We start from the raw sequence: 26298 nt of genomic DNA, 5'->3' as shown, positions 1-26298 counted from the left end.
TTCATCCTCAACATCTCGGCGTTTACCGTCGTGTGCGAGGCTTTCCTCCGCATCAAGCCCCACTTCGGCCTGTGGCTGAAGATCTTCAATGTTAAACCGAAGGTGGTGGGCGGCCAGCAAGCAGAGTGCGGAGGCGCCATGGTGGGAAAAATTCCCAACGTCACCTGGCTCAAAGGCTCCTATGTGGAGACCGTGAAGGGGTGGCAATCGGGGTGGTTCTACATCACCGAGCCGCGGGACACCAACTGGGTGGCGGCCCCCGAATTCCGATCTGGCATCCCCATGCGGCTAACCTCCTTGAAAAGAGAAGGGCTTATCTTGGGGTTCGTCGGTGGAGCCGACCGGACTCCAGAACTGTGTTAAAAACATGATAAGCAAGAAAATCAAGCTTGTCAATGTGGTCCAGGTCATGCTCTTTCGCCGGATCCTCCCGTGTCAAAGACGTGCATTCAATATGTGGGAGTTCGACTCGGCTAGGCACCAGACGCTGCGAGACCTCTTCGACACGACGCACCAGGACATCTGGAGGGTGTTGTTCAAGTCTGCTGAGGTACCTCCTCCCCTTATCGAGGACCGCGGACTCAACGCAAAGCGCCCTGCTAATCCGGTAAGCTCCTTATATCTCATAAGGTGTTTCTTTCCCTAGTATAATTATGTGAGGGATCTGAGCCTCCACATTATTTGACAGGAATGGGTCGCGACAGCGGAGCGGATCGACTGTCCGGCCCCACTGCCCGAAGATCCAGCAAGTACTCTCCTGACGGAGATGCTGGTTCCGGCGCCCTATGAGGCGCCAGAGAAGAAGGCCAAGAAGAAGGCCACGGGGACCAGGAAAGGTCTTCGGTGCAAGGTTGTATTAGACTCATCATCCGATAACACCGAGACGTCCTCCTCCCACGAAGGCGAGGAGGAGGAAGAGGAAAATTCTCCCCATCCAGCCGAGGGAGATAAGAAAAGGAAGAGCGCCCCATCCTGGGAGGCTGAAGGGTCCAAGAAGGGAAGAACCCTCCTTCCGGACCGCTCCACCACGGTCGCGTTCAACGACGAGGAGTGGTTGCCCAGGGACAAGCCCCTGGCGAAGTCGTAAGTATCCGGATTCCATAACAATTCTGGTATATTTCGTTTTATTGTTTCTTATCATGCCGAACATGATCATGCAGCCCACCCAAGGACCATCTCGACGTATCCTCTTCGGATGGGTCTCTGGGCCTGTCGGAGATGAACAGTGATTTGCTCCCGACCGCCTCCTCCCCCCGCCCTACGGACGATGCCGAGGTGTTGTCCCGAAGGGCACCAAACCAAGGGAAGGTAGTTCTGGGGGCGCCCCAAGGCGACCTCCCAGACGCTGGGCGCATGGGAGGCAAGGCTCCCATGGGCCCTAATGACGGGGGCAACAAATCCGGCCCCTGGCCGAATACTGCGCCGAAACCTCCAGTGGTTCTGGACTCTGTCAGGCGACCCCTCACTAAGGGGGGTGAGCCGTCTGTGCCGATGGCCTCTGTCTATCCAGAGGCACTGGACAACTTGCTGGAAGCGCTTCGCGGCGCTTCCATTGACGAAGAGCACGACACTGTCATGAGTGCGGTGGTAGAGAAGGTTCGGTCTGCTAAAAGCGGACTGACTGAAGCCTGTGCCAGCCTCCTAACGAGCTTTGAGGTAAGTAATCAATTTATAAGAAAATATTATAGCATAGGCAGTAGCCCCTGATGCTCTGTTTGGTGTTCGTGAAGAAAGGCCAAACAGAGGATCAAATAATAATCACAGGAGTTTAATCAGAATATGTCTTATGTGAATAAGCAGGATTCGCTGTTGGCCGCTGCCGCTCGCACTGCGGAGGTCTCCGCACTGAAGCGGGACCTTGAGCGGACCAAAAAAGAGCTCAGCCTTACCAAGAGGCAGCTCGAAGAGAACAAAGGTAAGTAATACCCGTCCGTATATTGATAAGGAATAAAAAAGAATGTGGTTATTAAGTCACAGGATCATCATGAATTTTGCTAGGGGCCACGACCGAAGTGGTGGCCCTGAAGGAGGCGTTGTCCGAGGCCGAAGACAAAGCGGCCAAGGAGCGCACCGAGCGCGAGAAGCAAGAGGCTCGAGTCGGCGAGGTGCAGCAAGAGCTCCAGGATTTCGTCAAAAAATATGAGTCCTTGGAGCGTGACTCTAAGACGCAAGGGTCTGAGCTTGCGAAGGCCCTTGAGAACGCAAAAAATGCCAAGGCCAAAGCCCACAAGGCCCTCCAGGAGCTTCAAGCGGTCCAGAAGATAGCGGCAGGTAAGGAATTCATTATGCAAAGCAAGCATGTGAAGGAAACTTTCCTTTTACTTACCCGAGTTCGGAGCTCTCCAGGAGCGTTCGCAGATCTTCCCCGCAGTGTGTCTGATGCCACAGAATTTTACCGGGCCGAGGAAGGGATCTCGATGGATAAGTTGTTCTGGTCTCAGTATACTGGGACCGAACATCCGATGCCCTTGAGCGACCAGTTGAAGCAACTGGTCGAGCTTCACAAGGCGGCCGAACAGGCCATGAAGAGCCTCATAGTCCGGATGTGGCCCGGCGAGCCCCTACCTGGTAGCTACTTCGGCCTGGTGAGGCGGCTTGTGAATGCCTGCCCACGGCTTGAAGTCATAAAGTGGTCCGTCTGCATTGAGGGTGCGCGCAGGGCTTTTGCTCGAGCGAAAGTGCACTGGGCGAAGATGTACGCCGAGAAGCTGGTGAAGGAGGGGCCACCGGAGGGCAAGGAGCATCGCCGCCCAGAAAAGTATTATAACAGCGTCCTGAAGGGTGCCCGCCTTGTGGCGGAGGAATGTTATAAGGATGTAATATTTGAATGAATGTACTCATGCGATCCTGTAATATGAAAACGAGTTCATGTGCGCTATATAACGCTTGTTGATTTAAAATATTACCTTCTGTGCGGCCGTTTATAAAATCTGAGAGTTGGCTAGTCGTTGGCTTCTGCCCCATGTAGCTAGTACTGAGGTGTTCGGGATAAATCTGATCACTCTTTATCCCAGTTTTGGGCCCTTCGAAGGAGGTGTTCAGCACAATGAACCAGGCAATCAGACTATAAAGCTTTATCACTCTCACTTAGCCATAGAAGTCTATAATTTTAAATTTTGGCGAAGCCCCTAGTATTCGGAAGGCCGAACTTGGGGCGCTATGAACGCCTAAATCGGACAAGGCCGACTCCTTGCCTGAAGCAGAAAAAATCTTTAGGGATTTGGGACCTCTCGAACAGCGACCAGCTCTCGCCGCATCATGACAGTCAGTTTTCGGCTTTCTCTACTGAGATACTCATCCGGAAGAACCGGGACACAATCGCAGTAGTTCTCCCAGTGCTACCTTAGCCGATATAGCGGAATGTAAGGCACCAAAACATGGGAGCTGGGCAAACCCAACTATTGACCCAAGACATGATTCGGAGCTGATGCATATAATACTAAGTTCGGGGTGCCACACTTTCGAAAGTGTTCGGACTTTTCTTGCCGTGTTATGGGGTACACTGAAGCCCCTGGTGTACTGAACGTACCAGAATGTACGGGAGCAACTTGTCATGAATAGAAACAAGAAAAAAAAGAAGATGAAGAAATGTAATAATAAGCTAACGTTGTGCATTGTTATTTAGAGGATACGTCAAAGCGTATGTGTATAAGTAGTACAATAAGCAAAAATAGGACTATCTGACATGTCCGATCCAAGGGTGAGCTGCGTGCGGGGTATGTAAAACAGGTATAATGATCGTTATGAGAGACCACCTGGGGGTTCCCTGTACGTCAAAGCTTCTTGCTCCCTTGGTGCTTCCCTCCCGTGATGGGTCCGATGATCTAGCTATCGGAGAGGGCCTCCAGAGAATAGGGTCCTGAAAGGAAGAAAATGATAAAGATATACTGGTCCTGAGGCAGTTGAACCGCGTTGTGGGACGTGCCATAGCCGTGCCTCCGCCTATACCCATGGTATCTTTAGTGCGTAGTTATGTACGCGCGGCGCAAATTTCGTCGCTTGACGGGGACTAGGACGGAGGCCGAATTGCTAGGCGAGCTCTAAACGTGCCTGGTGATTCTGCTGCAGGTTATTCCGGACTCACTTGAATGTGTCTGTGGACCTTGTCACCAAATTGGCGGTTTGCCTCAAAAGGCTGCTTTGCACTTCTACTGCAAGAGCCGCAGTGTGCTCCTCCGTGCGCAGCGAGCGTTCTGTGTTTCCATTAACTGTTATAACCCCGCGAGGTCCTGGCATTTTGAGCTTGAGGTATGCATAGTGCGGTACCGCATTGAATCTAGCGAATGCGGTTCGTCCGAGTAGTGCGTGATAGCCACTGTGAAAGGGGACGATATCGAAGATTAACTCTTCGCTTTGGAAGTTATCCAGAGTTCCGAAGACCATTTCCAGTATGATTGAGCCCATGCAACAGGCCTCTACACCTGGTATGACACCTTTGAAGGTGGTTTTTGAGGGTTTGATCCTCAAGGGGTCTATACCCATTTTGCGCATCGTATCCTGATAAAGCAGTTTCAGGCTGCTGCCACCGTCCATAAGGACTCAAGTGAGGTGGAATCCATCAATGATAGGATCAAGGACCAATGCAGCAGAGCCGCCATGATGGATACTAGTGGAGTGGTCCCTGCGATCAAAAGTGATCGGACAAGAAGACCATGGGTTGAACTTTGGGGCGACTGGCTCCATCGCGTGGACGTCCCTGAGTGCGCGCTTCCGTTCCCGCTTGGGGATATGGGTTGCGTATATCATGTTCACCATTTTCACTTGGGGAGGAAATTTCTTCTGTCCTCCCGTGTTCGGCGGTCGGGGCTCCTCCTCGTCGTTGCTATGCAGCCCTTTTTCCTTGCTTTCGGCATTCAACTTGCCGGCCTGTTTGAACACTCGGTATTCTCTGTTGGTGTGGTTGGCTGGCTTATCAGGGGTGCCGTGAATTTGACACGAGCGGTCGAGCATGCGGTCCAAACTGGACGGGCCCGGATTGTTTCTTTTGAACGGCTTTCCGCTGACGAATTTAGAGCCACTGAATCCGGCATTGACTGTCGTGTCTTCGATGTTATCGCCGTTGTTGCGGTGCTTGTATCTGTTGCGATGTGGCTTGCCGTTGTTGTCTCTGGCCTCCGATGTGCCAGGGTTGCTTGTTGTGTCGTTGCTACGGGCCAACCAGCTATCCTCGCCCGCGCAGAAGCGGGTCATGATTGTTGTGAGGGCTGCCATGGACTTTGGATTCTCTTAGCCGAGATGTCTGGCGAGCCACTCATCACGGATGTTATGTTTAAAGGCCGCTAGGGCTTCGGCATCCGGACAGTCCACAATTTTTTTTTGTTAGGAACCGAGTCCAAAATTTCCTGGCTGACTCTCCGGGCTGTTGTGTTATGTGACTTAAATCATCAGCATTCAGTGGTCGCACATAAGTGCCCTGGAAGTTGTCCAGGAATGCGTTGGCCAGGTTCTCCCAACTTCCAATGGAGTTTGCTGGCAAGATATTTAGCCAATGACGAGCTGGTCCTTTGAGTTTAGCGGGAGGTACTTGATGGCGTGTAGATCATCCCCGCGGGCCATGTGAATGTGGAGGAGGAAATCCTCTATCCATACCGCGGGGTCAATAGTACCACCGTATGATTCAATGTTCACGGGTTTAAACCCTTCTGGGAATTCATGATCCATTACTTCATTAGTGAAGCATAGGGGGTGTGCGGCGCCTCTGTACCGGGCTATGTCATGACGCAATTCATACGAGTCTTGTCTGCTGTGTTCGGCCCGACCGGATTTGCTTTTGGTATATCCGGCATGACGGTCGTCATCATGTGTTGGGGCGTGCCCTCGTGATCCGAAGATCGATCCTTTGTGTCCTGCTTTGTTTTCCAATATGTCTCGCAGATCCTGCGTGCTACCCCGGGCCTTGTTGTTTTTTTGACTGGCGATGGGGTGCGGGCTGGACTTCGGGCTTATATGCCACTTTGTCCCGGCCACGAGGTGGCCGGTCTGCTGCATCATACACTAGAAGCGCAGGCTTTAATGCTTCCTCTTCAAGTTGGGGTAGCAACCTGCGCTTTGGGAAACTTTTGATTGGGCGCTCGAGTTCGTGTTCCTCGGCTGCCAGGACATCAGTCCATCTATCCGCTAGCAGATCTTGCTCAGCTTGAAGCTGTTGTTGCTTTTTTTCAGGCTTTTTGCTGTGGCAATAAGCCGGCGCTTGAAGCGCTCCTGTTCAACGGGATCCTCAGGCACGATAAATTCTTCGTCGCTGAGGCTCACCTCGTCTTCGGAGAGAGGCATGCGATTGTCATCCTATGATTCTCCGTCTGCTGCATGTTCCTTAGGGCCGGCTTGCCTATCCTCCTGCTCAAAGCCTGGCTGGAGGGGATTGTCTTCGTCTTTTGCACTATTTGCAGCGTTATTGTCTCCTATGCCGGTATCGTTGTTTTTGCTATGGAGGGGCTTAGAGCGACACCGATGACGCCGGTTCTTGGATTGCTTCTCGGGGGGATTATCCTCCATTTCCTTATTGCCATCGCTTTCTTTGGGGGTGTCCACCATGTATATATCATACAATGAGGTGGCAGTCCAGCGCCCTGTGGGCGGTGGTTCCTGTTCATCTCCCACATCGTCGTCCATACCGTCGATGTCTTCGGAGTTGAATTCGATCATGTCGGTTAGGTCGTCGACAGTGGCTACTAAGTGGGTGGTGGGTGGGGAACGAATTTCTTCGCCGTCCGCTTCCCACTCGAGCCGGACATAGTTCAGCCAAGGGTCTCCTGACAAGGAGAGAGACCGTAATGAGTTTAGCACGTCGCCTAGGGGCGAGTGCTGAAAGATATCCGCGGAGGTGAACTCCATGATTGGTGCCCAATCAGATTGGATGGGCACAGACGTGAGCGATTTGGAGTCTGTGGCCGGGGACGAATCCGAGTGTCCGGCAACACAGGTCTCATAGGAGGTGAAGTCAGTATTCGGCTCTATTGCCGCTGAGTGTGCGTCCTCCGTGGCGGGGTCCATCCACCCGTCCTCGGACGGCGCAATCTGTTCTGGATTGAGGGCCTGAGTAGTTACAGGTGTGATCTCCCGAACACTATCCGATGGCAGAGCTAAATCATGCTCATCATGACTGTGCGGCGCACCTGACATGGGTTCGAATCCGTCGAAGATCAAGTCTCCGCGGATGTCGGCGGTATAGTTCAAGCTTCCAAACCTGACCTGATGGCCAGGGGTGTAGCTCTCTATCTGTTCCAGATGGCCGAGCGAGTTGGCCCGCAGTACGAAGCCGCCGAATACGAAGATCTGTCTGGGGAGGAAAACCTCACCCTGGATCGCATCGTTGCCGATGATCAAAGGAGCCATCAAGCCTTATGGTGACGACACAGTGGAACTCTCAATGAAAGCACCAATGTCGGTGTCAAAACCGGCGGATCTCGGGTAGGGGGTCCCGAACTGTGCGTCTAAGCTGGATGGTAACAGGAGGCGGTGGACACAATTTTACCCAGGTTTGGGCCCTCTCGATGGAGGTAATACTGTTGGGTTTCGTAGTATTTCAAAAAATTTCCTACGCACATGCAAGATCATGGTGATGCATAGCAACGAGAGGGGGAGAGTGTGATCTACGTACCCTTGTAGATCGACAACGGAAGCGTTAACTTGGTTGATGTAGTCGTACATCTCCACGGCCCGACCGATCAAGCACCGAAACTACGGCACCTCCGAGTTCTAGCACACGTTCAGCTCGATGACGATCCCTGGTCTCCGATCCAGCAAAGTGTCGGGGAAGAGTTCCGTCAGCACGACGGCGTGGTGACGATCTTGATGTACTACCGTCGCAGGGCTTCGCCTAAGCACTGCTACAATATTATCGAGGACTATGGTGGAAAGGGGCACCGCACACGGCTAAGAATATGATCATGTGGATCAACTTGTGTCTCTAGGGGTGCCCCGTGCCTCCGTATATAAAGGTTCAAAGGGGGGGGGTGGCCGACCAAGAGGTGGCGCGCCAGGAGGAGTCCTACTCCTTCCGGGAGTAGGACTCCCCCCCTTTCCTAGTTGGAATAGGATTCGCGGAGGGGGGAAAAGAGGAGAGAGAGGAGGAAGGGGGCCCGCCCCCCTCTCCTTGTCCTATTCGGACCAAGGGGGGGAGGGGCGTGCAGCCCATCTCTGGCCACCTCTCCTCTCTTCCACTAAGGCCCACTAAGGCCCATATACTTCCCGGGGGGTTCCGGTAACCTCCCGGTACTCCGGTAAAATCCCGATTTCACCCGGAACACTTCCGATATCCAAACATAGGCTTCCAGTATATCAATATTTATGTCTCGACCATTTCGAGACTCCTCGTCATGTCCGTGATCACATCCGGGACTCCAAACAACCTTCGGTACATCAAAATGCATAAACTCATAATATAACTGTCATCGTAACCTTAAGCGTGCGGACCCTACGGGTTCGAGAACAATGTAGACATGACCGAGACACGTCTCCGGTCAATAACCAATAGCGGAACCTGGATGCTCATATTGGCTCCTACATATTCTACGAAGATCTTTTATCGGTCAGACCGCATAACAACATACGTTGTTCCCTTTGTCATCGGTATGTTACTTGCCCGAGATTCGATCGTCGGTATCCAATACCTAGTTCAATCTCGTCACCGGCAAGTCTCTTTACTTGTTCCGTAATACATCATCCCGCAACTAACTCATTAATTGCAATGCTTGCAAGCCTTAAGTGATGTGCATTACCGAGAGGGCCTAGAGATACCTCTCCGACAATCGGAGTGACCAATCCTAATCTTGAAATACGCCAACCCAACATGTACCTTTGGAGACACCTGTAGAGCTCCTATATAATCACCCAGTTACGTTGTGACGTTTGGTAGCACACAAAGTGTTCCTCCGGCAAACGGGAGTTGCATAATCTCATAGTCATAGGAACATGTATAAGTCATGAAGAAAGCAATAGCAACATACTAAACGATCGGGTGCTAAGCTAATGGAATGGGTCATGTCAATCAGATCATTCAACTAATGATGTGATCCCGTTAATCAAATGACAACTCTTTGTCCATGGTTAGGAAACATAACCATCTTTGATTAACGAGCTAGTCAAGTAGAGGCATACTAGTGACACTCTGTTTGTCTATGTATTCACACATGTATTATGTTTCCGGTTAATACAATTCTAGCATGAATAATAAACTTTTATCATGATATAAGGAAATAAATAATAACTTTATTATTGCCTCTAGGGCATATTTCCTTCAGTCTCCCACTTGCACTAGAGTCAATAATCTAGATCACATCACCATGTGATTAACATCGATAGTTCACATCATCATGTGATTAACACCCATAGTTCAGATCGCCATGTGACCAACACCCAAAGGGTTTCCTAGATTCAGTAATCTAGTTCACATCGCTATGTGATTAACACCCAAAGAGTACTAAGGTGTGATCATGTTTTGCTTGTGAGAGAATTTTAGTCAGCGGGTCTGCCATATTCAGATCCGTATGTATTTTGCAAATATCTATGTCAACAATGTTCTGCATGGAGCTACTCTAGCCAATTGCTCCCACTTTCAATATGTATCCAGATTGAGACTTAAAGTTATCTAGATCAGTGTCAAAACTTGCATTGATGTAACTATTTACGACGAACCTTTTGTCACCTCCATAATCGAGAAACATATCCTTATTCCACTAAGGATAATTTTGACCGTTGTCCAGTGATCTACTCCTAGATCACTATTGTACTCCCTTGCCAAAATCAGTGTAGGGTATACAATAGATCTGGTACACAGCATGGCATACTTTATAGAACCTATGGCTGAGGCATAGGGAATGACTTTCATTTTCTTTCTATCTTCTGCCGTGGTCGGGCTTTGAGTCTTACTCAATTTCATACCTTGTAACACAGGTAAGAACCCTTTCTATGACTGTTCCATTTTGAACTACTTCAAAATCTTGTCAAGGTATGTACTCATTGAAAAAAACTTATCAAGCATCTTGATCTATCTTTATAGATCTTGATGCTCAATATGTAAGCAGCTTCACCGAGGTCTTTCTTTGAAAAACTCCTTTCAAACACTCCTTTATGCTTTGCAGAATAATTCTACATTATTTCCGATTAACAATATGTCATTCACATATACTTATCAGAAATGTTGTAGTGCTCCCACTCACTTTCTTGTAAATACAGGCTTCACCGCAAGTCTGTATAAATCTATATACTTTGATCATACTATCAAAGCGTTTATTCCAACTCCGAGATGCTTGCACCAGTCCATAGATGGATCGCTGGAGCTTGCTTATTTTGTTAGCACCTTTAGGATTGACAAAACCTTCTGGTTGCATCATATACAACTCTTTTTTTAAGAAATCCATTAAGGATTGCAGTTTTGTTATCCATTTGCCAGATTTCATAAAATGCGGCAATTTGCTAACATGATTTGGACAGACTTTTAAGCATCAATACGAGTGAGAAAATCTCATCGTAGTCAACACCTTGAACTTTGTCGAAAACCTTTTGCAACAATTCTAGCTTTGTAGATAGTAACACTACTATCAGCGTCCGTCTTCCTCTTGAAGATCCATTTATTTTCTATGGCTTGCCGATCATCGGGCAAGTCAACCAAAGTCCATACTTTGTGCACATACATGGATCCCATCTCAGATTTCATGGCCTCAAGCCATTTTGCGGAATCTGGGCTCACCATCGCTTCTTCATAGTTCACAAGTTCGTCATGGTCTAGTAACATGACTTCCAGAACAGGATTACCGTACCACTCTGGTGCGGATCTCACTCTGGTTTACCTACGAGATTCGGTAGTAACTTGATCTGAAGTTACATGATCATCATCATTAGCTTCCTCACTAATTGGTGTAGTAGTCACAAGAACAGATTTCTGTGATGAACTACTTTCCAATAAGGGAGATGGTACAATTACCTTATCAAGTTTTCTACTTTCCTCCCACTCACTTCTTTCGAGAGAAACTCCTTCTCCAGAAAGTTTCCGAACTTAGCAACAAAAGTCTTGCCTTCAGATCTGTGATAGAAGGTGTATCCAATAGTCTCCTTTGGATATCCTATGAAGACACATTTCTCCGATTTGGGTTCGAGCTTATCAGGTTGAAGCTTTTTCACATAAGCATCGCAGCCCCAAACTTTCAGAAACGACAACTTTGGTTTCTTGACAAACCATAGTTCAGATTGTGTCGTCTCATCGGACTTAGATGGTGCCCTTTTAAACGTGAATGCAGCTGTCTTTAATGCATGACCCCAAAACGATAGTGGTAGATCGGTAAGAGACATCATAGGTCGCACCATATCTAATAAAGTACAGTTATGATGTTCGGACACACCATTATGCTGTGGTGTTCCAGGTGGCGTGAGTAGTGAAACTATTTCACATTGTTTTAACTGAAGACCAAACTCATAACTCAAATACTCTTCTCCACGATCAGATCGTAGAAACTTTATTTTCTTGTTACGATGATTTTCCACTTCACTCTGAAATTCTTTGAACTTTTCAAATGTTTCAGACTTATGTTTCATCAAGTAGATATACTCATATCTGCTCAAATCATCTATGAAGATCAGAAAATAATGATACCTGTCACGAGTCTCAATATTCATCGGACCACATACATCAGTATGTATGATTTCCAACAAATTTGTTGCTCGCTCCATTGTTCCAAAGAACGGAGTCTTAGTCATCTTGCCCATGAGGCATGGTTCGCAAGCATCAACTGATTCATAATCAAGTGATTCCAAAAGCCCATCAGCATGGAGTTTCTTCATGCGCTTTACACCAATATGACCTAAACAGCAGTGCCACAAATAAGTTGCACTATCATTATTAACTTTGCATCTTTTGGTTTCAATATTATGATTATGTGTATTACTACGATCGAGATCCAACGAACTATTTTCATTGGGTGTGTAACCATATAAGGTTTTATTCATGTAAACAGAACAACAATTTATTCTCTTACTTAAATGAATAATCATATTACAATAAACATGATCAAATCATATTCATGCTCAACGCAAACACCAAATAACACTTATTTAGGTTCAACACTAATCCCAAAAGTATAGGGAGTGTGCGATGATGATCATATCAATCTTGGAACCACTTCCAACACACATCGTCACTTCACCCTTAACTAGTCTCTGTTTATTCTGCAACTCCCGTTTCGAGTTACTAATCTTAGCAACTGAACTAGTATCTATTACTGAGGGGTTGCTATAAACACTAGTAAAGTATACATCAATAACATGTATATCAAATATACTTATGTTCACTTTGCCATCCTTCTTATCCGCCAATCACTTGGGGTAGTTCTGCTTCCAGTGACCAGTCCCTTTGCAGTAGAAGCACTTAGTCTCAGGCTTAGGATCAGACTTGGGCTTCTTCACTTGAGCAGCAACTTGCTTGCCGTTCTTCTTGAAGTTCCCCTTCTTCCCTTTGCCCTTTTCTTGAAACTAGTGGTCTTGTCAACCATCAACACTTGATGTTTTTCTTGATTTCTACCTTCGTTGATTTCAGCATCACGAAGAGCTTGGGAGTTGTTTCCGTTATCCCTTGCATATTATAGTTCATCACGAAGTTCTACTAACTTGGTGATGGTGACTAGAGAATTATGTCAATCACTATCTTATCTGGAAGATTAACTCCCACTTGATTCAAGCGATTGTAGTACCCAGACAATCTGAGCACATGCTCACTAGTTGAGCGATTCTCCTCCATCTTTTAGCTATAGAACTTGTTGAAGACTTCATATCTCTCAACTTGGGTATTTGCTTGAAATATTAACTTCAACTCCTGGAACATCTCATATGGTCCATGACGTTCAAAACGTCTTTGAAGTCCTGATTCTAAGCCATTTAAGTATGGTGCACTAAACTATCAAGTAGTCATCATATTGAGCTAGCCAAATGTTCATAACGTCTGCATCTGCTCCTACAATAGGTCTGTCACCTAGCAGTGCATCAAGGACATAATTCTTCTGTGCAGCAATGAGGATAAACCTCAGATCACGGATCCAATCCGCATCATTGCTACTAACATCTTTCAACATAATTTTCTCTAGGAACATATCAAAATAAACACAGGGAAGCAACAACGCGAGCTATTGATCTATAACATAATTTGCAAAATACTACCAGGACTAAGTTCATGATAAATTTAAGTTCAATTTAATCATATTACTTAAGAACTCCCACTTAGATAGACATCCCTCTAATCCTCTAAGTGATTACGTGATCCAAATCAACTAAACCATGTCCGATCATCACGTGAGATGGAGTAGTTTCATTGGTGAACATTGCTATGTTGATCATATCTACTATATGATTCATGCTCGACCTTTCGGTCTCCGTGTTCCGAGGCCATATCTGTATATGCTTGGCTCGTCAAGTATAACCTGAGTATTCCGCGTGTGCAACTGTTTTGCATCCGTTGTATTTGAACGTAGAGCCTATCACGCCCGATCATCACGTGGTGTCTCAGCACAAAGAACTTTCGCAACGGTGCATACTCAGGGAGAACACTTCTTGATAATTAGTGAGAGATCATCTTATAATGCTACCGTCAATCAAAGCAAGATAAGATGCATAAAAGATAAACATCACATGCAATCAATATAAGTGATATGATATGGCCATCATCATCTTGTGCTTGTGATCTCCATCCTCGAAGCACCGTCGTGATCACCATCGTCACCGGCGCGACACCTTGATCTCCATCGTAGCATCGTTTTCGTCTCGCCAATCTTATGCTTCCACGACTATCGCTACCGCTTAGTGATAAAGTAAACCATTACAGCGCGATTGCATTGCATACAATAAAGCGACAACCATATGGCTCCTGCCAGTTGCCGATAACTCGGTTACAAAACATGATCATCTCATACAATAAAATTTAGCATCATGTCTTGACCATATCACATCACAACATGCCCTGCAAAAACAAGTTAGACGTCCTCTACTTTGTTGTTGCAAGTTTTACGTGGCTGCTACGGGCTTAAGCAAGAATCAATCTTACCTACGCATCAAAACCACAATGATAGTTTGTCAAGTTGGTGCTGTTTTAACCTTCGCAAGGACCGGGCGTAGCCACACTCGGTTCAACTAAAGTTGGAGAAACTGTCACCCGCTAGCCACCTTTGTGCAAAGCACGTCGGGAGAACCGGTCTCGCGTAAGCGTACGCGTAATGTCGGTCCGGGCCGCTTCGTCCAACAATACCGCCGAACCAAAGTATGACATGCTGGTAAGCAGTATGACTTATATCGCCCACAACTCACTTGTGTTCTACTCGTGCATATAACATCAACACATATAACCTAGGCTCGGACGCCACTGTTGGGTTTCGTAGTAATTTCAAAAAAATTCCTACGCACACGCAAGATCATGGTGATGCATAGCAACGAGAGGGGAAGAGTGTGATCTACGTACCCTTGTAGATCGACAACGGAAGCGTTAACTTGGTTGATGTAGTCGTACGTCTCCACGGCCCGACCGATCAAGCACCGAAACTATGGCACCTCCGAGTTCTAGCACACGTTCAGCTCGATGACGATCCCCGGACTCCGATCCAGCAAAGTGTCGGGGAAGAGTTCCGTCAGCACGACGGCGCGGTGATGATCTTGATGTACTACCGTCGCAGGGCTTCGCCTAAGCACTGCTACAATATTATCGAGGACTATGGTGGAAGGGGGCACCGCACACGGCTAAGAATATGATCACGTGGATCAACTTGTGTCTCTAGGGGTGCCCCGTGCCTCCGTATATAAAGGTTCAAGGGGGAGGGGGGCTGGCCGGCCAAGAGGTGGCGCGCCAGGAGGAGTCCTACTCCTTCCGGGAGTAGGACTCCCCCCTTTCCTAGTTGGAATAGGATTCGCGGAGGGGGGAAAAGAGGAGAGAGAGGAGGAAGGGGGGACGGCCCCCTCTCCTTGTCCTATTCGGACCAAGGGGGGGAGGGGCGCGCGGCCCATCTCTGGCCACCTCTTATCTCTTCCACTAAGGCCCACTAAGGCCCATATACTTCCCGGGGGGTTCCGATAACCTCCCGGTACTCCGGTAAAATCCCGATTTCACCCGGAACACTTCCGATATCCAAACATAGGCTTCCAATATATCAATCTTTATGTCTGGACCATTTCGAGACTCCTCGTCATGTTCGTGATCACATTCGGGACTCCGAACAACCTTCGGTACATCAAAATGCATACACTCATAATATAACTGTCATCGTAACCTTAAGCGTGCGGACCCTACGGGTTCGAGAACAATGTAGACATGACCGAGACACGTCTCCGGTCAATAACCAATAACGGAACCTGGATGCTCATATTGGCTCCTACATATTCTACGAAGATCTTTTATCGGTCAGACCGCATAACAACATACGTTGTTCCCTTTGTCATCGGTATGTTACTTGCCCGAAATTCGATCGTCGGTATCCAATACCTAGTTCAATCTCGTTACCGGCAAGTCTCTTTACTCGTTCCGTAATACATCATCCCGCAACTAACTCATTAGTTGCAATGCTTGCAAGGCTTAAGTGATGTGCATTACCGAGAGGGCCCAGAGATACCTCTCCGACAATCGGAGTGACAAATCCTAATCTCGAAATACGCCAACCCAACATGTACCTTTGAAGACACCTGTAGAGCTCCTTTATAATCACCCAGTTACGTTGTGACGTTTGGTAGCACACAAAGTGTTCCTCCGGCAAACGGGAGTTGCATAATCTCATAGTCATAGGAACATGTATAAGTCATGAAGAAAGCAATAGCAACATACTAAACGATCGGGTGCTAAGCTAATGGAATGGGTCATGTCAATCAGATCATTCAACTAATGATGCGATCCCGTTAATCAAATGACAACTCTTTTTCCATGGTTAGGAAACATAACCATCTTTGATTAACGAGCTAGTCAAGTAGAGGCATATTAGTGACACTCTGTTTGTCTATGTATTCACACATGTATTATGTTTCCGGTTAATACAATTCTAGCATGAATAATAAACTTTTATCATGATATAAGGAAATAAATAATAACTTTATTATTGCCTCTAGGGCATATTTCCTTCAAATACCCTACTTCCTGCTTGATTGATCTTGATGATATGAGTATTACAAGAGTTGATCTACCACGAGATTGGATAGGCTAAACCCTAGAAGCTAGCCTATGGTATGATTGTTGTTGTCCTACAGACTAAACCCTCCGGTTTATATAGACGCCGGAGGGGGCTAGGGTTACACAGAGTCGGTTACAAGGGAGGAGATCTACATATCCGAATTGTCAAGCTTGAGTTTCACGTAAAGGAGAGTCCCACCCGGACACGGGACGAAGTCTTCAATCTTGTATCTTCATATTCCAACAGTACGGCCAAGGGATATATAGTCCGGCTGTCCGAGGACCCCATAATCCAGGACTCCCTCAATCGTCCTCGTCGTCGGGCTCCAGCTCGCCGGCCCCGCTCCGCCCCGTCAAACCCGAGCCGGAGGAGAAGCCGCTCCGGCGCCGCACCCGCAGCGGCGCCCTCGTCATCAACGAGGCCGCTCCGCCCCGATCCTCCCCGCGCGGATCCTACTGCCTGGTCTGGCCGAAGCCGGAGCCGGGGCTGCTCCCGGTGAAGCCGGAGCACGTTGAGATGGCGGCCCCCGCCGCGGTCGCGAGGAAGGCAGCGTCATCGTACTCGACAGCGACGAGGAGGGCGAGGCCGGGCCGTCCAGCGCACCACCGCGCCTCGGCGACCCGGGTCAGGGCTACAGCAAGGACCGCGCCGGCCCAAGCAAGCTGCGCGACGACGACGACGACGACGGCGGCGACTACACCCGCTTCTACAGGCTCCTTGGCATGTAGACGGCGGCGACGGCAATGGCGATGGCGGCTAGGCGTAGTTTAGGCGTTGTCAAGGTGTAGTTTGCATGTGTTTTGTATTTTTTTTAATAAATTTTAATAAAATTTCGCCGAGTTCGTGCAAAAAAACGCCGAGTTTTCATATATTTTGTACGGGCGTCGCTAAACCCGGGGCGACCTGTGGGCCGACGACCGGGAGCTAGGTCGTCCCCAGGGGTCAATCTAGCGTCGGCTCGCCTCCAGACGGCTCTTTTTCGACGCCTTGAGGACCGAACGGCTGAAGATGCTCTAAGGTCTATAAAAAAAGATGCACCTTGATGTCATGATTCCATTTAGGAAATCGATTCCTAGTTTCATCAACCGTAGAGGCGAGGTGACCTTCGAGGGCGGCCATGGCGTCCTGTGTGGAGAGGAGCAGAGGAAGAAGAAGCAGGGGAGAGAGAGGAGAACAGGAGGAGGGGGACGAGCCGGGGAATAGCGACGCGTTGCAGGGGCTCGCCGGCCGGCGCAGCCTGAGGACTTCGTCTCGCCAGATCCTCAGCCATCCCAGGGCATGGCGGGCCTGCCCTGCCATGGCATGGCCGGCCTGGCCGCTCCAGGCTCTGGGATGTGACGCTTTTGGGGTACTCCAGTCGGCGATGGGATCGCGCCGCGGACGCTATGTCCGTGCCCGGGGTAATCGCAAGCGCAGTCGGCAGCGGAGTCGGGATCAGAGTCGGAGGCGTCATGGTGGAAGTTGAGAGGCGCTGGGCTTCTTGGGCTCGTCATGGTCGAAGGGGGGCAGCGTGAGCACAAGCGACCCGGGCGGCGAGGCGGCATGGTGCTCGTGCTCGAACCGCGCGAGCGTGTCCGCCACCCGCGGGAGCGCGCGGAAGTAGGCGGCGCGCAACCACAAGCGCAGCACGGCGGTCCCCCGCGCGAGCATCAGGTCCGCCGCATCCAACCGCGAGCTCCGGCAACCCATCCTGCTCTACGCCCTCGCCCTTGACTGCATTGCCCACCCCCAGGGACGGAGACAGAAAATAGAGATATGAGGGGCAAGAAGAAGCTTAAAAACCATAGGATAGATACATACATACCTTAGCTTGAACTCGGTGTATGATGGGCGAGGTTCACCAACATTGTTCACCGGTGTTCAAAAAGCGAATCTTCGAGCAGTGCGAACAAGCTACTGGTCTCTGAGGTGACTGCTCGCTGCATCGGTAGCGAGCACGCCCTACCCTACCATGGTATACTGCCCTAGATGCTCTATGCCCTAGGTGGCACAAGTGGGAGTCGTGTAGGAAAGCACACAGAGCTGGTATTCAGAAGACGAATCTGCGAGCAGTGCCGATAAGGTACTGATCTTTGAGATGACTGCTCGCTGTATCGGTAGCGAGCACGCCTCACACTACCATCGTACTGCCCTGGATGCTCTATACCCTAGATGGTACAAGTGGGAGACGTGCGGGAAAGCACACGAGGCTGGTATTCAGTAGGCGAATCTGCGAGCAGTGCCGAGAAGGTACTGGTCCATGAGATGATTTGTGTCTGACCCAATTCTTGTCTGGATTTTGACATGTGCAATCGTTATATGTATGTATCTTTCTGATTTATGAGTTGATCACCGGAGGGGCCGGCGCGTAATATTATGTTTTCCAGTGCTCGATCATCGGTGTTTATGAGGCGAACATATGAGAAATACAATATCCATTTTTAGTAGATTATTGCATAGTATTCTTTTTCACTTAAATGAATTTTTGTATTTGTAATTCATTGATATTGCAATAATTTATATTGAAAAGACGATAGCCGATTTATTGGCTAATTCGAATTCGTCTGTACAATTCGTAAAATTCTTTCTTATTTCTTATTGTTGAAATCCAAAATTAAAGTCTCTTGGCTCTCTTCACGCTTTCTCACAAACAGATTAAAAAATAGATTTTTATTTTTGAAGTTTGGATAAACCATTGCTTCGTCTGGTGTCTACAATACATATAACTCATTATAGTACTAATTCCATTTTTATCAGATCGAAAAGTTTTATGTTGAAAAGAAAAATTTATAGATCCAATGTCAAGTTTCTGTTTATTCAATATTCAACATTGTGATACAGCCCATACGATCAACTTTTGTTGACCCGTATACACCATGCATGCATTTGAGTGGTGCACTATGTCGTAGTTTTTTTGCCACCTATCATTTTATATCATTATAATAGCTTACACTGTTTATCTCAGCAATTGTATGTAGCACAAAGTTATAGACGGGCGCGGCGTGCCGCCGCGCGAGGTTGGGCTAGTACATTACTACATATTGGAAAATCTTGGTTCGATTTCATATGTGTTGTATTCACCCAACTAACCAACATCACTCAAAATTTTGGTGGAGGGAAAGACCATCAACGCCTCAAAATTTTTTGGTTATGTAAACGGGATGAGGTAACGGGGCTGGGAGACCCATATAATTGGATCACAAACCAAACAGTGGCTATCACGCTCATCAATGCCAAATGTTTGGTCGGTCACTTCAGGGCTCTGATCCAAACAGGCCCTATAGATAGTCAAAAATTATATCGCTATTAATTCAAAATTTGATTTATGAGACAATATCAAAGATCGAAATTTCCTACGACTACAATTGTACGATTTGAAAGACGCAAATGAATGTGATGCTAAAAATAGACTAACCGTTTTTATAGTTTGGTCGAGTTCATTCGTGCGGCTGGCCGGCCAGAATGCATCGGAGATCAACACGAGGCGCTTGCATATCCCCTACCCTTCTCGACGAAGAGATTAGACGATCAAGCAGGCGATCGGTGGCCGGCGGCAGCCTCGAACGCAGGAGCAGGTTGGATTAGATGAGATCTTTTTTGAGGGGTGAATAGAGGTGATCTCAACTGTGCATACGTGTTTTTAGGGGTTATAAATGCGCATATTGCTTCCTCTGTGGGCTGCTTCTCTTTTTTCATTTTCTGGAATTTTGGCCTTCTGCGTGCAATCGCTTAGAAAAGGTACAAGCGCGCAAGAGCAAAGATGGCGTGGGCTCATGAGCTAGCTACGACGCAATAGGCGGGGGCGAGCACTGACCAGTGAGCAGCACGCGCGTGACGCGAGCGTGGCACGGCACGGGCACCCAAAGAGGCCAGCGTTCCGCATGAACGAGCCTGCGGTGGTGGACGGTGGCCACGACACCGAGTCCGACGATGTCGCTGCGAACTAGTTGCTTGTGTTTACCGGGTCCGCCAGCGTAGTTCCTTTCGGTCACCTCGTTCTTGGCCTACACTGATATCGCCATCACGAGCACACTGCCTAGAACTCTACTCTAACTAAGTGTGTCATGTGTAGGTATTAACTCCTACTCACGTTGCATGTATGCAACCAAACACCGGGCACTTCCATCTGCCAAGCCAATGCACGCAACCAAACAGCAGGCAGAAAATACTCCCCTAATGCAGGCAGCCTATATGCAAGCAACCAAACAAAGTGTAGATGATGGTTTTTTGCCTGCCCAACTGCCCAACTGCCCAACAGAAATGACTAGTTGCATATAAACTTTGTTTAACAAGCTGCATAGCTCACAAGTACAAGTAGCACGCCCATCAACTAATCCCTTTGTCTCACTGCGTCCACGCTTCTCAGCCTCTGTGCTTGTGATTTCTTGTGTCCCAAGGGACCCTTCGGGAACCACGAGGATTTGCTCCAGCGGTTTCTGGTTCGCCATGAGGATTTACTGCAGAAATGGTAAAAGGAAATACTAGTTGATAAGCATTCAACAAGAGGTCAGAACGGGATAGCAATACCCTTCACATGCTCCTACTCACAATTTGATTGCTGTTAGTAATGACTTCAGTATACTACTATACTCACAGTTTCCCGATTTATCAAGGGGATTCGGGCGGTAGTGTACGCTCCTCACACCAAGAAGATAAGCTCTTGCTGTGCTGGGGAGGCTGCCACCAATCAAGAAAACTAGCAGAATGAGTTGGATCGTGAGCAGCTGAGTTGGTATACGGCAAGTGCTCGCCTTTCGGGACATCTTTTTTCCAGAGCCTCGAGTCTTGCACGCTTGGTGCATTAAAAATCAGGGGGAGAAGCTGAAGTTGTAGTGATGGGAGTTGGGAGGAGGCCATGGCGAGGCTTCTATACTGCCAAACCTAGACCGGGACTGCTTGCAAAATTTTGAGTCCCTCCAAAGTTGAATTAGTCTCTCCGCTACGTTAACTGCTGCAGGCGAAAATCCGGAAAAAATAACCACCATATGTCCGGTACTACTTTATGTCGCCATCAGCCAGTCGCAGACAGCAAAAACAAGAAACGGATTTCTAGCTGTGAAAAGAAAAGGAAAAAAGACTCAGAATCCATCTCAGGAATTGAAAAGCGTAGAATTTAGATATCATAACGTGTTGGAAAATCCTACGGAAATTCAAAATACGAGAATGTAACAGATATTGTTTCGGTGAGCCACAGGAAAAACACAAGGATGTAGTGAAAATAATAACACAACCATTATTGCCGTTGAAACAAAAAGTATATAACAGTGCTTTCTTTTAGTTTTTAGAAAACATGCACAATTAAGTTGTACTTGTAAATTCAAGGTAACTGTTTTTTTCTTCACGTTCCAATTAGATTAGTCAACGTGCAGGGTTAATAGTATCAGGTAGATAAACGAGATATGAAACACATATTTTTAACCGACGAATCTAATAGACCTATTCTGGCTATTCATTGTGTCAAAAAAATTCTGTGGGCAAAAAGGCAGACAGCATGCTTTTCATTAACATTGGAAGAAGGTATTATAAATCTAAGACCTATCCAAAAAAGAATACCAAAGCAGTGGCAGGATAATAGCAAGTGAAGAGGAACACGGAAAGAGAAAAAAACATGTGATTGAACGGCAGCAGTGACTCCTCAGTGGCAATAGATTTGTGTTTTCTTTCCTTCAAAAGATGACAGAACGTAGTTGAGACGGTTAAATCGCTGTGCACGAGAAGACCAGTCCACGTTCCAAGGGCTGGCGTGGAACGTAGTTGAGATTGTTTTTTTTATCTTCAATCTTCCATATGAGATGTTTGGATGAGAGGTGCAGAGAAGGCAGGTTTCCAAGCTAGCCCCCTTATAAATATGCACATGCTCACTGCTACTGCTGAAATCTGTAGGAGAGCAAAACTCGGTAGCAACATCCACAACGGCGGTAGCACACAGATGGCTCCTGTACCTGTAGGGACTCTCAGTTCATCACTCTTCACAGCCACCGTCCTCCTCACTTTCTTGACCTCTTTTGCCCCTTCTTCTTCATTAGATGGCACCCTGCTGGGTGATGAATCTGGTAAGGACTTCCAGGCACTCCTTTGTCTCAAGAACCACCTTTCTAACAATACCGAAGTCCTCGCCTCGTGGAACAATACCCTCCAGTATTACAGTTGGCCTGGTGTCACCTGTGGCAAGAAGCACGCATCTCGTGTCACAGCACTTGACCTTGAATCGCTAGGCCTGAATGGCCAGATACCACCCTGCATTGGTAATCTCACTTTCCTCGCAAGAATCAACCTCCAGGATAACCTGCTGAATGGTGGGATCCCGCCTGAGGTAGGTCATCTGCGTCACCTTGCTCAGCTCTCCCTTCCAAATAACAATCTTGCTGGCGTAATACCGAACTCTCTTTCTACCTGTTCTAGCCTTCAGACTATTGATCTCGGAAGTAACTCCCTCCAGGGGGAGATACCTCTAGGTTTGACCAACTGTTTAAATCTCACAGACATCTTACTCGATAACAAGCTCAATGGAAGCATTCCAGATGGGTTCGGCATGCTTCCTAAGCTTTATGCTCTGTACGTTCCTGGCAACAAGTTGACGGGCAGTATTCCTTACTCACTTGGAAGCAGCCCATCACTCTACTTTGTTGTGCTGGCAAACAACAGCCTAACTGGGGGCATCCCGCCTCTCTTAGCAAATAGTTCATCACTTGGATGGCTGGAATTGGGAAGCAATGACCTCGATGGAGAGGTACCTCCTTCTCTCTTCAACAGCTCATCTCTTGAAATCATAATATTAAACGGAAATAATTTCTTTGGATCAATTCCACCTTTCTCACCCACCTCGCCATTGCAAACTCTGTCCCTATCATTCAATAATATCACAGGAAAAATACCTTCCTCTGTTGGGAACTCTTCTTCCCTTCTTGAGCTTTTGCTTGCAGGGAATCACTTGCAAGGCAACATTCCATGGAGTTTAAGTAAAATCCCATGCTTGGAAAAATTAGATCTGACTAACAACAACTTATCAGGAGTCGTTCCAGGCTCTCTCTATGATATATCGACACTCAAATACCTTGGCATGGGCAATAACATCTTAACAGGAGAAATTCCAGAAAATATTGGCCACACCCTTCCAAACATCCAGGCATTCATTGTTCAGGGAAACAGATTCGGAGGTCGTATTCCCACTTCAATGGCTGAGACCACAAATCTTCAGAGAATTAATCTCCGTGACAATGCATTCCATGGTATTGTTCCTTATTTTGGGTCTTTGCCCGACTTAACTGAACTAGATCTAGGCAAGAACCAACTCGAAGCTGGAGACTGGACTTTCCTCCACTCGCTCGCCAGTTGTACAAAGCTGGCTATTTTACGCTTAGACGCGAACAACCTACAAGGTGAACTGCCAAAGTCCATAGGCAATCTTCCAAAAAGCTTAGAATCTCTATTGTTGACAGCGAATAAAATATCTGGCACCATACCACATGAGATAGGGAACCTTAGTAGCCTCAAACTTCTTTACATGGAGCACAATCTGCTTACTGGAACCCTTCCTGACTCACTTGGAAACCTTTCAAACTTGTTCGTTCTAAGCTTATCAGGAAACAAGCTATCTGGCCAAATCCCACTTTCAATTCATAACCTCGGCCAACTAAGTGAGCTCTATTTGCATCAAAATAATTTGAGTGGACCCATCCCAGTAGCTTTAGCAGAGTGCAATAAGTTACACACCCTAAACCTCTCTTGCAACTCATTTGATGGAACAATACCAAAAGAACTATTTACTGTTTCCACACTTTCTGAAGGTCTTGATCTCTCTCGCAACAAACTCTCTGGGCATATACCAGTGGAGATTGGCAAATTAATCAACCTTTCCCCCCTCGATATTTCCAACAACCTGTTGATTGGAGAAATTCCCTCAACTCTAGGCGAGTGCCTCCATTTAGAGTCCCTCCACCTGGAAGGGAATCTACTTGATGGGCGAATCCCTCAATCTTTCGCTGCATTGAAAGGCATCAGTGACATGGACCTTTCTCGAAACAACTTGTCTGGTCAAGTTCCAGACTTCTTTGAGGCTTTCAGCTCCATGTCACTTCTCAATTTGTCATTCAACAACCTGGAGGGGCCCATGCCAACTGGTGGGATCTTCCAAAATGCAAGCAAGGTGTTCGTCCAAGGGAACAAAGAGTTGTGTGCTGTCTCGCCACTATTGAGTTTGCCACTTTGCCACACAGCTGCCTCTCAACAAAGGCATAGATCCAACATTGCGAATATAGTAGGACTTTCTGTTCTTGCCTTAGTGATGTTATCATGTTTTGGAGTCATTTTCTTGAAGAAGAGAAAGAAAGTCAAACAAGAAGATTATCCATCCTTTGAGGAGTTAAAGAAGTTCACATATGCTGACTTAGTGAAAGCAACAAATGGTTTCTCATTAGCCAACTTGGTTGGTTCAGGAAAGTATGGGTCCGTATACAAAGGTAGAATTGAGTCTGAAGAAGATGCAGTTGCTATCAAAGTTTTCAAACTTGATCAGCCTGGGGCGACGAAAAGCTTCGTTGCTGAATGTCAGGCACTCAAAAACACTCGTCATCGTAATCTTGTAAGGGTGATCACTGTATGCTCGACGAGTGATCTGACAGGACATGAGTTCAAAGCTCTTCTCCTTGAATATATGGTTAATGGCAACCTTGAAAGTTGGCTCCATCCAACACTCCACGAGCAACATCTGAAAAGGCCCTTGTCCTTGAGTTCAAGAATAGCAATAGCAGTGGACATAGCAGCTGCTTTGGATTACCTGCATAACCAATGCATGCCTCCTATGACACACTGTGATCTGAAGCCAAGCAATGTCCTTCTGGATGATGTCATGGGCGCATGTGTTGGTGACTTCGGGTTGACTAAGTTCATACACAGTTATACTTCAAGGATTGATGGTTCTACAAGCTTAGTTGGACCAAGAGGATCAGTTGGATACATTGCACCAGGTAACAATTCCTTTATATAGGATATATATATTGGGCAAATATCTTAGAGGCCCTATGAAAAATTGACTTTAGTTTCCCTAGAAATCTTTTGATTCTTGTGTTCGAGTTCTTTTGTGTTAATTAATGATTTCAATACTATATATATTGCAGAATATGGCTTTGGGAGCAAAATCTCCACTGAGGGTGATGTTTACAGCTTTGGAATCATCGTCTTAGAAATGCTCACAGGGAAGCGTCCAACTGATGAGATGTTTAAAGATGGCCTGAGCCTTTACAATTTTGTGGAAAAATCATTTCCTAAAAAGATTGGTGAGATTCTAGATCCGAGAATCATTCCTTATTATGGGGACCAAGATGAAGAAGCAGCAAGTAGTCCAAACCAAGAAAATCATCAGCAAATGGCTGGAATGAGCTGTATCATCGAGCTCGTTAAGATTGGCCTCATGTGCACTGCGGAGACACCCAAATATCGCCCCTCGATGCAGGACGTTTACATTGAGGTCACCGCAATCAAAGAAGCATTTTCAGCACTGCAGGGTTGAGCAAAAGTAGAATCATTTTCTATTTGCCCAGATGTTGCTGCTGCAGGATGACCTAAGGATAGTTTACTTTACATAATGCTATATTTTTCTCGACAGAAATCGTGTTATGTTGTGGATCGTCCTCCATTTTACAAGTAAATCTATGTTGGTCGCGTATGTAAACTGTGGTTCAACCTACTTCTATCTCAAATAAAATCAAATAAAAGGTTCAGCATAGGAAATTTTCTTTCGAGTTGGGTTTTTACTTATATTTTTCTTTCTGAATTTCTAGTACGTAGTAAACTGCAAGTACTTAAGCCCAACTATGGACTAATCACACCCTTAACCAGACAAATTGTACAGTGGTACATTGAATTGTCAAATAAACTTGAAAGTTGAAACCGATGTGCAAGGATATCACATTTTCCTAGTAGTACAATTTTATTAATCAAGCTCGTTAAGATTGGCCTCATGTGCGCTGCAGAGACACCCAAATATCGTCCCTCAATGCAGGATGTTTACGTTGAGGTCACCGCAATCAAAGATGCATTTTCAGCACTGCAGGGTTGAGCAAAAACTGCAAACATTTAATATTGCTCAGATGTTGCTGCTGCAGGATGACCTAAGACTAGTTTCCTTTACTTAATGCTTTACCTTTTCTCGATAGAAATCGTGTTATGTCGTGGATCGTCTTCCATTTCACAA

At 47.0% G+C, this 26298-nt stretch overlaps 1 protein-coding gene and 1 long non-coding RNA gene across 2 annotated transcripts; one reads left to right on the top strand and one right to left on the bottom strand.

Annotated features, from left to right (window-relative positions):
- Window positions 1-20371: 20371 nt before the first annotated feature.
- LOC123147141 (uncharacterized) lies at window positions 20372-21080 on the bottom strand. Its single transcript, XR_006473066.1, has 2 exons — window positions 20701-21080; window positions 20372-20563 (listed from the first exon to the last, which is right to left on the bottom strand). It is a non-coding gene; the product is annotated as an uncharacterized lncRNA (long non-coding RNA).
- Window positions 21081-21997: 917 nt separating this feature from the next.
- Window positions 21998-25844, top strand: LOC123148077 (probable LRR receptor-like serine/threonine-protein kinase At3g47570). The gene is made up of 2 exons (XM_044567432.1): window positions 21998-25072; window positions 25223-25844. Exons 1-2 carry the CDS (start codon window positions 22036-22038, stop codon window positions 25612-25614), a joined length of 3429 nt encoding a protein of 1142 aa, XP_044423367.1. The 5' UTR covers window positions 21998-22035; the 3' UTR covers window positions 25615-25844.
- The last annotated feature ends 454 nt before the right edge of the window (window positions 25845-26298 follow it).

This window comes from Triticum aestivum, chromosome 7A, assembly GCF_018294505.1.
Source record: "Triticum aestivum cultivar Chinese Spring chromosome 7A, IWGSC CS RefSeq v2.1, whole genome shotgun sequence".
NCBI classification, from domain to species: Eukaryota; Viridiplantae; Streptophyta; class Magnoliopsida; order Poales; family Poaceae; genus Triticum; species Triticum aestivum.
Note: the sequence above shows the minus strand (reverse complement) of the source record. Positions and strands in the feature narration are given on the sequence as shown.